At 39.9% G+C, this 12,633-nt stretch overlaps 1 protein-coding gene across 1 annotated transcript; it reads right to left on the bottom strand.

The window, feature by feature from the left end:
* Positions 1 to 6,337: 6,337 nt before the first annotated feature.
* SLITRK1 (SLIT and NTRK like family member 1) lies at positions 6,338 to 11,744 on the bottom strand. The gene is made up of 2 exons (XM_063618678.1): positions 11,145 to 11,744; positions 6,338 to 10,690 (listed from the first exon to the last, which is right to left on the bottom strand). Exon 2 carries the CDS (start codon positions 10,635 to 10,637, stop codon positions 8,547 to 8,549), a length of 2,091 nt encoding a protein of 696 aa, XP_063474748.1. The 5' UTR covers positions 10,638 to 10,690; positions 11,145 to 11,744; the 3' UTR covers positions 6,338 to 8,546.
* Positions 11,745 to 12,633: the final 889 nt, after the last annotated feature.

The following is a 12,633-nucleotide window of genomic DNA, read 5'->3' as shown; positions in this document are numbered from 1 at the left end:
GAAAAATCCACATCCTATGGAGAATCCCTTTTCCGCTTTGTTTTCCTTCTTTTCTTTCCAGATCCAAGGGATAATCAACTAACAGCCAGGCATCCTTTTAGGTCTGATTAGAAACATTTTACAACCTGCTCTCTCTCTGAAGTCTGCTATCTGAGAGAATTGTCTGCACAATACAACTCAGTTTCCATAATCTTTTATCTTAACCTAAACATTCCTTTCCATTGATCCCAGGTCTTCAGATAAACTCAATCGTCAACCAGAAAATGTTTAAATTTACCAGTAACCTGGAAGCCCCCACTTTGAATTGTCCTGCCTTTCTAAACCAAACCAATGTACTTCTTAAATGTATCTGATTGGCTTGGCGCGGTGGCTCACGCCTGTAATCCCAGCACTTTGGGAGGTCGAGGCAGGCAGATCACGAGGTCAGGAGATCGAGACCATCCTGGCTAACACAGTGAAACCCCGTCTCTACTAAAAAAACACAAAAAATTAGCCGGGCGTGGTGGCGGGCGCCTGTAGTCCCAGCTACTCGGGAGGCTGAGGCAGGAGAATGGCTTGAACCCGGGAGGTGGATCTTGCAGTGAGCCGAGATTGCGCCACTGCACTCCAGCCTGGGAGACAGAGCGAGACTCCGTTTCAAAAAAAAAAAAAAAAAAAAATGTATCTGATTGATGTCTCATGCCTCCCTAAAATATAAGACCAAGCTGTACCCCAACCATCTTGGGCACATGTTCTCAGGACCCCCTGAGGGCTGTGTCATGGGCCATGATCACTCATATTTGGCTCAGAATAAATCTCTTAAAATATTTTACAGAGTTTGACTCTTTTCACCGACATATGGATTTAATTGTTCATCAAGTACGTAAATTGGGCTTGCAGGGATGGAAATTTAATAGGCAAAATATTAGCTATCCATGAAAAGAATACTGAAAAAAAGGCTCTATTTTGTAAAAAATTGTGGCATAAATGTCTCTCAACTGGCTATTAGTCATGTCATACTCATGCAAATAATGTTCAAATGTGCTCTCATCTTACTTTCTTCTTAATTTGATGTTATAAATTTTGAGTTAAAATAGTAACATGACAGCCGGGCGCGGTGGCTCACGCTTGTAATCCCAGCACTTTGGGAGGCCGAGGCGGGCGGATCACGAGGTCAGCGGGTCGAGACCACAGTGAAACCCCGTCTCTACTAAAAATACAAAAAATTAGCTGGGCGTGGTGGCGGGCACCTGTAGTCCCTGAGGCAGGAGAATGGCATGAACCCGGGAGGCGGAGCTTGTAGTGAGCCGAGATCGCGCCACTGCACTCCAGCCTGGGCGACAAAGAGAGACCCCCTCTCAAAAAAAAAAAAAAAAAAAAAAATAGTAACATGACATTCCATGTAATTCAATTCTTGGAGATAACTGCTATTTCTAGCTGTTAGTTTCTCGGCTTCAAGTCTTGTTTCTCATAATATTACACCATAAGATAAAATACTCTCCTGGAACACTCTACTTTTTACGTATTAATGTCTCATTATTCCAAATACCATCTGTATCATGAAATCTGATTGTTGGAGAGTTGACTGTTAAGGTGAAAAATACAAATATCATCCAATCAAAGTTTTGCTGAAAAATTTAAAAAGTAACCATTTTCTGATCAAGAAAAAAAATTAAGGGTTCTCTCTCTCTCATTAAAGCATGTGCTGAGATATAGGAAAACATTTAGTCATTCAGGAAACAGAGGGATTAACAGCATTAAACTATTTACTTAAGTAACTTAGTCATTTCAATCTCTTTAGATTCATTTGATAATTACTTAAGCCAATTTACATCCATGATTTAAAAACACTGAGAAGTTCACTAACGTTAATATCGACTTAGTTATGACAAAGCCATATCCAATAATTTACTGTATAAGATACCAAAAAACACACTGATGGTAAATATGCCCAATCAAGTAAAGTCAACTGGATTCACAAGTGAATCAAATTCGCTACAAAATTTATCTAATTGGACATAAATTAGTACATAATTATTGTATGATACCATTTCATATTTAACAAACAAAATATTTCAAATATAATAATTTAGTCATGTAGAATTATTTTAATTATATGACAGGTTTTTAAATAAATAATAATACCTGGACTAAAATGTACAGCTTCTACTACAGTATAGAGGCAATGCATAGTTTCAAATTCCTTAACTATTTTGTAATCTTATTATTTTATGGAAGAGGCAGTAAATTCTATATAAGCACAGAATATTATCCAAATCCTATTACTATCATAATGATGTGAATTTCTTTTTTTCTTTCATATGCAGCTTGGAAATGTTAAACAAGATATTGATTTAAAATGGAAAAGCGCACAATCAATGTCACAGAATCTGGTAACAGCCATTATTGTTTATGGTGCTAGTGACCCTTTTCCACTTATCCTCCTTTCCTGGGAAGCAAAGACTGCTTCTTTGATAATGCTGTGGAGTGGCCATTTATCATCTATATTTGAGGCACTTTCATTTTTCACTATATATTGACTTTTTCTATCGATATGCTACAGCTGAGCATGTTTCCTTCTTGTATTCTTCTGCCAAGAAATGGAGTTGGAAGCAAAGAGAAAAAGACATATAAGTCAGTAAATGCATGGCTTAGCTTACTCCTTCCTGCCTGTTAAACCTTTGGACTTGTGCATCTGGACGTTACTACTAAGTAATTGAATATTAAGTTTTACTAAACAAAAAAATAGCAAGATGATTATTAGCTTTACAGTAAAATTGTAAAATTATATACAATATTATATTAAAGCTTCTATAATCTAAATCTATTATATATATAAATAACAAAAATCAAACCTAAGTGCCCAGAGACTATTTCTAAACTTCTTATAATATGAAATATTTTATTTAATTTTCTAATGTCATGTTTGATTTCTCAGATAAGTACAGTTGGAAAATTATCAGCCATTCACTTGTCCTGATAAAAACTGGTTTGATTATTTCTTTTTAGAATGCTTGTTAGAAAATTCTTCATGAAGTTATAAAATAACAGGAATTATTCCCATTTCACAGAAAAAGAAGTGAAAATAAGACTGGTGAAGTAATTAAATTACTTCTATCATTTAAAACATTGTTTTAAGATTTTCATCTATTTACACTGACTAATAAAACTGATGTAATGATTACACTTTTTCAAATGATTCAAAACCTAAATTACTTGAAACACAAAATGTTCTAGTGGCATTCTTTAAACACTGCCAGTTATGCACTGTTCTATAATTCCAATGATGTATATATCTCACCTTTGTGGGGCATAAACTACTTGAGGGTTAAATGGCCTTATTTTTGTTTTCCCAAGAGAGCTTCTATAATATTTTTTATGTGGCAAGTGCCCAATTAATGTTGCCAATTGAATATTTATGTCTAACACATTCAAAAGTCTTCAAACTATTAGGTAATTCTCCAATAACCTTTGTGTGAAGTTCAAGTATAAAATGTAATTATATTTCAAGTGTGTAACATAATATATATTTAGCAGGTAAGTGGAAAAAGAGTAATTAATTGGCTATTGAGGTCTAAGCCAATAAAGTGAAATTGCTAGTCAGTTGAGGGAAAGGGTTATACTGGGCTTAATCATCAAAGATGATTTCTTCAGTGGTTTATTTCATTTTAAAACTGTAGGTTTTAAACACTTAATTTGTTATTATCTTAACTATTCAATTTTTTTCTGAAATCTGATTGAATTTTGGTAGATCATAACAAATTGTAATAGGTCACAACAAATTTAGCTCACGTTTCAAAATTTATTAATAAATGGCTTTATGAAACCACTTAGTAGCATTTCTTTTCAATGCCAGGAAGAAAATCTTGTATGTCTTCATGTTATAATAACATTTTGATAACACTATAGATGAAAGAAAATGACAGGGGATTATAAGAAAGGTATTTAATTTAGCCCTCTTTATGGTTCAGGGCCATGTTAAAGCAAATCATAGAACTTAAAAATCTTTAGTATGCATGTGCTATATCTATTGATATCATGCAGAGTTCATCTCTTAGATTAAATGAATAGATTTCAATAATAGAGAAGATGAATCAAAAGTTAATACATGCTAAAATTAAATATTTAGCACATTTTATACTTCCATTTTTCTTTAAATAAGTATACAAATAAAAATAAGATTTATAAATTAGCAGGACTGCTGAATTAGAAACCACTATTTTCAATATTACACTAACACATTATAAACAGAACTTCCATGTTCACCCTTGCAAATTCATCTACCTCTCTCTACCTACTAAATAACATTAGAAAACTGAAAAAGAAATTAACAAACTGTCTTTATACTCACCAATATAACTTAAATACATTAAAATTTCTGACAATTCTAAGTACATATAATATAAATACTGTTAAGGCAAAGAATCTTGTTATGTTAATGTTATATTAGCTATTTCAGTCTCCTCTTGGGTAAGCATGTAAAAATGGTTAAACAATAAATTTCTATGGCAACAACTTAAATTCTAGGATATTCTTAGTTATAGCAGCAGCCACAGAAGCTACTACTTTCTCTAAGGCAATGTAACTAAACAAGATCCTTCTTTCCTCCTTTTCCATTGGGCACAACTAAAATCTCTTTTACTTTAATGAACTAAAGAATGATTTAACTAGAAACAAGATATCTCAACTAATGTACATGATTAACTACAGTTACATGAGCATTTTATGCAAAGACAAAACAAAGAGAAGATGCTAAGTTTTTTTTTTTTTTTTTTTTTTTGAGACGGAGTCTCGCTGTCGCCCAGGCTGGAGTGCAGTGGTGCGATTTTGGCTCACTGCAGGCTCCACCCCCCGAGGTTCACACCATTCTCCTGCCTCAGCCTCCCGAGTAGCTGGGACTACAGGCGCCCGCCACCTCGCCTGGCTAATTTTTTGTATTTTTAGTAGAGACGGGCTTTCACCGTGTTAGCCAGGATGGTCTGGATCTCCTGACCTCGTGATCCGCCCGCCTCGGCCTCCGAAAGTGCTGGGATTACAGGCGTGAGCCACCGTGCCCGGCCGATGCTAAGTATTTTAAAATGAAAGTTACATGGTGTAACCAAATGTATTATGTATCTTATAAACTAACATATACTTGTATAAAACTAATGTATATTAATTAATTGTGACGGAGATATTTTATCAAAATGAATAAAACCCTGCTAGATTAAATTAAAAAATGTTCTTATACACGAAATTATTGGATATCTTTTGTACATAGATTTTTAACATATATTATTTATTAAAATATTCTGATAGTCCTACAATTTTAGAGTCAATATATAGATGATTTAGTTTCAATCATTTGAATATCTATAATTTATGAACTCATTTAGCACACTCATCTTTTCTTTTATGTACTATGTCTTCTTATATACTACTCTTGGAGAACACACTGAAGTTATCTCCATTGAATGAAGGGCAAATTTCTGTTGCTGCAAGAAATACTGGAAATATAAAGGGCCACCAATACATATTTGGCTATGAATATACAAACTGAGTGCCTAATTTGTTATATAGTATTTTCATAAATGCGTTTTTTTTAAGATTGCCTTAAGAACTTCATCAGGTAAATGTATGTGATTACTCACTCAAAATATAAGGTCTTTGAGTACAAGGAAAATTGAATTTAAATTCCACTCCACTATTTACCATGTATGACCAGAGTTACTGCTGACTTTTCTTAAGCCTCAACTTTCTCATCTGTATAATTGAAATAGTATCTTACTAACTGCCCTGTGGTTGTGGAGATTAAATTAAATAATTATGTAAATCACTTAGCACATGCGTGGCACACAATGAATACTCCAAAACCATTGAAGGTACTATTTAAAAATAATTTTACCCCTTTAACCTTGTTTTGTATACTGTAATTTCTTTTCAATTAAAATGAAGAAATGTTCTCGCCTCTGTGCACACCTTCTATGAGAAGTTCTAGTTTCCTGACCTAGATTAGTCATGTATCAGTTTCAAAATTACTAACATACCTCACTAGATATCTGCCATTAAATGTCACCTTCCACCAGAGATGTTGTTTCCACATCTGTCATTTTTTCTTTTCTTTCTAAAGGTCATAACACTGTCGAATGTATGCCTCTTCTCCCCTAATTTTTCCATCACAAGTAAATCTGTTGATTGCTTACTGAGAACCCAGTTGCACTTTTTGTAAAAAGAATAAAGCCATCCTGTGAGAAATTAATAAATAGAAAACAACCCATAATATCTGTCAGAGGAGAGTAGGTTGCAGGTTTACTGTCATGAAATGCAGTCCACAAACAAAAGAATCAAGAGAGAAAATGATGAATGGCCTTAGGAATAGTCATGGTTTATAATAAAGATTTTATTAAAAAAGTGTTAAAATAAATAATACATATTCCAGAACATCACTGTTCTGAGAAATCACTTCCCTTTAGAATATGAGTTCTAGATGGCAGATCTACTTACAACTGCTCTGAGGTCTTTCACTAGCTGATTTATAATCCTATATTTAAAAAAATCTATAGTCTGCAGTCTTTTGACATACTTCTCAAGGGTGGATATGTGGTGGAATGCAGACTCCATCAATATGTGTGGTTTTGTTTGCTTTTTGTAGCTTCACTACTGTTTAGAAATCCCAGAGGAATATGATTGAGGCCAGAGTTACACTGGTTCATAAAATTCGAACATTGAAGCTGTTTTTGTTAATTGCTGGGCCACAACCAGAAATCCGGATGATGGGAGAGAAACACTTCTTTAGGATAATGATTAATTTCCATAAAGATGAGTGCTTTAACAAATTTCAATATGCAGTTGCTGGGGCGGGGAGGGTGGGTGGGCACTAATTAGTTTTACCGTTTTCAGCAGATGTTGAATTCAAAATGCCAGCAGCATCTCAAATGCCAGTCATTAGGTCTGTCTTTCATTGAGGAGTGCTGACCAATGAAATCTCCACTCTGTTTAATGAGACCGATCTAGGCAGAGTCAATTAAATCAAATCTCTCCTAACATCCTTAATATATCTGCAGTGTGGGCAGCACCAACAAAAGCAGCAGAGAGGGATTTCCAGTATTAATAAAGGGATTCACTGCTGCATTTGGAGAGGGGAAAAAAAGAAGGGGTGTGTGTTGGGGCAAGACCTTTATGGACTGGGGAAAGCCGGTAAAGTCTGAGCGAAGGTGGGGGTGGGGTAGAGGGTGGGGGCGAGGGAAGAGGAGCTGCTTAAAGGGTAAAAAGCTAAGTAAGGCGATTAGAGAAAGAGCCTTAATGTAGCTCAGGAAGGGATCTACCCCCAACCGTTTCCCTCCCCTGTCTCTTCCACCGCAAATCCAATTTACCACTTGCAAATATGAAGCTGGAAAAAGGTAAGGACCCAGAGTTGAAAACATTTTCGCTTTAATACTGAAAAAATATGCCATTATAAAATCCTCGAATAGAATTAGTAAGTTTCACGTGCTTCCTCGGTTCTCTTTTCCTACTTTATAAGTAAGATTTATACCAGCACAGAATTGCTACCATAGGATCGCAGCCTAAGCACTAGAGTGACATTAATTGGTCATGCTTAACTGCCTCAAAATCATTTTTTAAATAATTACACTGATACTATAATAGAAATCATGGGTACTTATTTTACATTCAGATGGAAGGCATTATTGGATATGTATTTAAAAAAAGACCCCCTGAAAAAATAAAATAAAATAAAACATCACCATCAAAATAAAAGAACCCAAAACAACCCCTAAAAACTTCCCTCAACAAAATACATTGTTAACTCATAAAATGGACTGATGACTAGCCATGCAAATGTCTTAAATAAAACCTTTACATTTTTTTCACAGTTAACGTATGCTCTGAACTGCCTACCGATCACAAATAATGGCGAAATGGCACTTTCTGATTATACTGTACTTTGTTTATAGAAAGTTTGATACGATGGAACTTATCAGGTAAGAGGGTGGGTGCTGTGAACGAGATGCCGTCTCCAGTCGCGGGGGCGGGCAGAGTCCCTGGAGCGCGTGGATTCCATGCGAGCCATGCAGCACTTTTTGTTTTTTGTCAGAAGTCAAAGTTACTTATTTACAATACATTCATGCCTTCGTGCAACTGCCCATCCCTGCGTAGCCAACAGGGAGCCATCATGGGGCTAATCCACAGGGGAAAAATAGATATCTATCTCTCTATATAGATGTGGATATATGTATATATGTATAGAACCGCGGCATCCAACCCCATAGGCCCCGGTACCGAGGGCGAGGGCACTGTCAGTTCTTCCAGCAGGGTCGTGCTGGGCTTTCTGTCAAAAGGGGCTCTCAGCAAAGAGCGAGCTGGCTGCACTCTCCCAGCTCGCCACAGTCTGCTCTTTGTTTCAAGGAGGGAGCTAAGTAAGGGGTCAGCCCCTTTCGGTTGTGCGAGCTCACAGTTATTTATCTACTTATGCCCATCCAGGCTGATGGCGCGGGGATTTGGGTACATGACCCTCCAGCCCCCGGGGTGCCTGCGGCGGGGAAGGATGTAACGCCTTCCCTCTGTCCTCCCCTATTGGGGTTCGGGTCTTAGTCTGAGAGCGAGTGAGAGCCACAGTCATACACTCTGTGGGCCCCATCTGCGTTGTAAGGCCCATTGTGCCAGTAGGAAGAGTCACAGACTGTCTGTAGGGAATTAATCTCGGACGCGGAGGAGTTGGCATCTCGTCTCTTGGACCGCTTTCGGTTCCTCAGTATAAACACGAGCATGCCCACCACGGTGAAGGCGGAGGTGACAAACACCAGCAGCAGTCCCGGGACCAACACCGAGATGGACACTCTGCTGGTGTCTAGGTAGGAGTTGGAGTGCGTCCCGGTCTCCGCCAACCCAGTGCTGTTTTTACTGTGCGAAGTTAACGTGGGCGAGATCCTAGCGTACAGCTGGGGGCAGATCTCGTCATTGGAGAGGAGCATGAAATCCTTTCTAAAGAAGTTCACCGGCGTCTCACACTTGAGGTCGCTCATCAGCACTTCGGAACCCAAGCGTTCTGCCCATTGCTTGAAAGGCACAATGGTGCATGAGCACTCCCAGGGGTTTCCGTGGAGGTCTATCTGGATGATGGAGGTTAACTGGTCCAGCACCCCTGCCACCGGGAGGTACATGAAGTAATTGTTGTGCAGGCTGAGTTTAGAGAGCGAGACCCCAGCGAACACGTCCACAGGCAGGGACCTCAGCAGGTTGTTGTTGAGAATGAGGATCCTCAGTTTGGGCATGGCATTGAAAGTGCCCGGGAGGATGAGCTGGATCGCGTTGTACTCCACATTCAGGTACTCTAGGTTTTGCAGCCCTGCGAATTTCTCCCGGGACAGCGTGTCCAGGTAATTGCTATCCATGTATAGCCACCTGAGGTCCAAAAGATTCTTGAAAGTGTTGTTCTCTACAGCAGCGATGTTATTGTTGCCCAGATCCAACAGAATAAGGTTCTTGTAATCCACAAAGTGCGATTTTCGGATGCTGTGGATCTTGTTATCTCGTAGGAAAAGCTCCTGCACGTTAGAGAGCTTGGGCTTCAAATCAGCCAAGCTGCTCACGTTCCGGTTGTTGCAGTTCATCTTTAAACCCGACCCTGGGATGTGGTCGCAGCTGCAGCCCCCAGGGCAGGGTAAACTGTTAGCTAAGGGTTTGTTTCTGGCGCTACCTGTCGCTATCGCTGCTGTGGGTCTGATTTTGATCTGCCAGTTGCCTGGGATCTTTGTACCTCCGTTTGGAGCAGACCCTGGGGTGGCGTGATCCTCTTGCCCATTTGTCTTGAAAGGAGTTGGCAGGGGGCCAGGAGCAAAGGTCTCTTCTTGGGCAGGGGGCGCCGGGAGACTAGAATCCACTCTGTTTTTCAAAGGACACAAGTCCTGTTCGGTGGTTTCATTGAGGTCTTTACCCTGCAGTCTGGTGGGGGCTTCGCAGACCACTCGGCCGATCAGGGCATTCTTGGGAATGTTTTCCAGCCATTCTTTCAGGGAGAGCAGATCACAGGTGCAGTCCCAAGGGTTATCCTCTAGCAGGATCTCCGCAATACCAGGGATTTGCTCCAAGACCTCCTCATAGGGCAGCGTTTTCAGCCTGTTACCCCGGAGGTCGAGGTGGGTGATGGGCACATACTGGAACACGTTGGCAGGTAGGGTGCTGATGAGATTGTCATTTAAAATGAGCACCTCCAGCTTGTTCAAGTCCTGGAAGGCCCCCGGGTCTATATCTCGTAATAAATTAAAATCAGCCTGGAGATATTCCAGATCGTCCAGCCCCAGAAAAGTCTGCTTTCGAAAAGACTTGATCTTGTTGTTGTTGATGTGCAGCCTTTTCACCAGCTGCAGCCCCAGAAAAGCCCCCGGAACGATTTCATGCAAGCCATTGTTTTCCATGTGCAAACTAACCGCATTATAAAAGTTAGCGAACTCATTAGGGAAAAGTCGAGTGAGGGAATTGCCATGCAGAAATAAATGGTAAAACTGGGAAGTCGGGGCAGTGAAACGCTGCAGACTTGTGAAGCCCTTTTTTTCACAGTCTACGTGTAGGTCCCCTTCTATCTCATTGCAGGAACAGATCTTCTCTTTGCAAACGTCCCCTGTAACGTTTCCAGCGGCAAAACAAAGAGACGTCTCCAGCAACAGAATCCAAAGCAGCATTTTTAAAGCGAGCAATTCATCCCCGATCTCATCACAAAGTAACAGCGACCATCCTGCTCGCCACAGACACAATTCAAGTTCATTTAGTGCTCCAATGTCCGAACCCAGGAAAGGAGAAGAAAAGGGTTTGGGGGGGTGGGGGTGGATTCCTTCCTCCCTAACCCCCCCGCACTGCAATAGCCCAGACGCCAGTCAATAATTATATCCACAAACTATCCAGGCACGTAGTGCAAGGCAAGCAAAAAAAAAAAAAAAAAAAAAAAAAAAAAAAAAAAAAAGTAGGAAAAAAACCCCACTCCCCCACAACCTTTTAAAAATAACAGAAAAAGAAGTTAAATATATACATATAAATTAAAAGTACACCCTTACAGAATCTCATCTATTGATCCTCACTGATCAGAAATGAAACAATGCTAGTAATTAGAAGCAAGTGCATGTTAGAGAAACAAGCAGAGGGTTTGCAGCGTACAGGCGCACTGCCTGTGCATGGCTGTGCGTCGGACTGACCTTGCCTCTCTGATACAAAGCAGGGTTTTCCGCGGCTTCTGTTGTTGAGGCTGCTGGTGGAGTTCTTGCTGTGGTTGCGGGTTGCCCAGAAGTCCCCCCGAGGTGCTGTCCAGTCCACCCGGTGCTGAAATCACGCCCGACCAAAGGACTCACGCTGCCCAGCCAATGGCGCTGGAAAATTTCCGCAATCGCTGCGTTTTGTGGTTGTCCATCCTTTTCCTTTCCTCTCCTTCGGTCCTCTTAAGGCTTTTTTTTTTTTTTTTTTTTTTTTTTTTTTCCTTTTCTGTGCTCTCGCTCTCGCTTACTAGCTCTTCTTTTCCTGTTCTCCTTCTCTTTCTTCTGCTCTTTCGGAATTACGTGGAGGGGGGCGGAGGGCGGGGGGCGAGTTGTCTGAGGGAGGAAGAGAGCGCGAGAATGAGGGGAGGGGGGCGGAGAAGAGAGTTGCTAAGAAGCTCTGCTCGTTCCAGCCTGGTGCACTCTGAAAGATCTGACACCCTCTGCTGATCTGCAGTAGCAAAAATCCATCTGGCTAGGAAATGCTGAAAGAAAAAAAAATCAATCCACGTACAGGGCAAGCGTTAAAAATGTGGGCATAAAAGGCTGACGATCTACATAGACGCTTATTTTAAATGGATTATTTGATTATTTTTGCGTGCTGGAAACTTTACCCTTTCCTTTCCTTAACGAGCTCACAGCCCCCACCAGCTCCACCATTCGGAAAGGAGTGCTTTTAAAACATTTATTTCCCAATGCCTTGAATAAAATTAGTGTCAGGGTGTCGAGCGAATATCAACTTGAGGTAATTATACTGCACGCCATTTTCATCGGTGCTTTAAATGCATTTCTTCTCTGCGGCACAGTGTTTTACGCTATTTGATGTCTTTGAAACATTTTTTTTTGGTATGTTGAAAGTGGCTTTTGGAACATATATGTTACATAATATCATAATTGAGTACGAAATTTTTTGCAAGGTGTATAAATTAGGCATATACTTTTTAAAACTTGCAGAAATTTAGTCAATTTGGTCATTGAGAGTTAGGTTCTTTGATATTTCTTGAATGTTATTTAACTCTGGAGGGTGAAACACAATGCATGCTTAAGTCCTTGATTCCAGTCCCGAAAGCTTTAACTGAGAACCAGAAAAGAAGGGAGAGGGGGCAGGGAAAAATCCCAAGATGATTTGTGAGTGCTGTTAAAAACCCACTGGCAGGCAGGCGCGCGCACACTACACGCACGCGCACACACACACACACCCCACTGACAAAGTTTTCACATCAGTTTGAACTAATTTAAATGTTTACAAGTAAATAACCAGTTGCATTTTGAGAGGAGGAGATAGAAATCTCTGGATTCTAAAGCTCAGCGCGAACGCTATCTGCAGGTAGCCGGCAGCTACTCTTCGCGCAGATGCTTGTTGGGTCACTGATGCTGGGGAAACACGAAGCTCAGGCTTTTTCCAGTTAAGAAAACACCAGATTCCAAACTCTGA

This window comes from Symphalangus syndactylus, chromosome 15, assembly GCF_028878055.3.
Source record: "Symphalangus syndactylus isolate Jambi chromosome 15, NHGRI_mSymSyn1-v2.1_pri, whole genome shotgun sequence".
Lineage (NCBI taxonomy): Eukaryota > Metazoa > Chordata > Mammalia > Primates > Hylobatidae > Symphalangus > Symphalangus syndactylus.
Note: the sequence above shows the minus strand (reverse complement) of the source record. Positions and strands in the feature narration are given on the sequence as shown.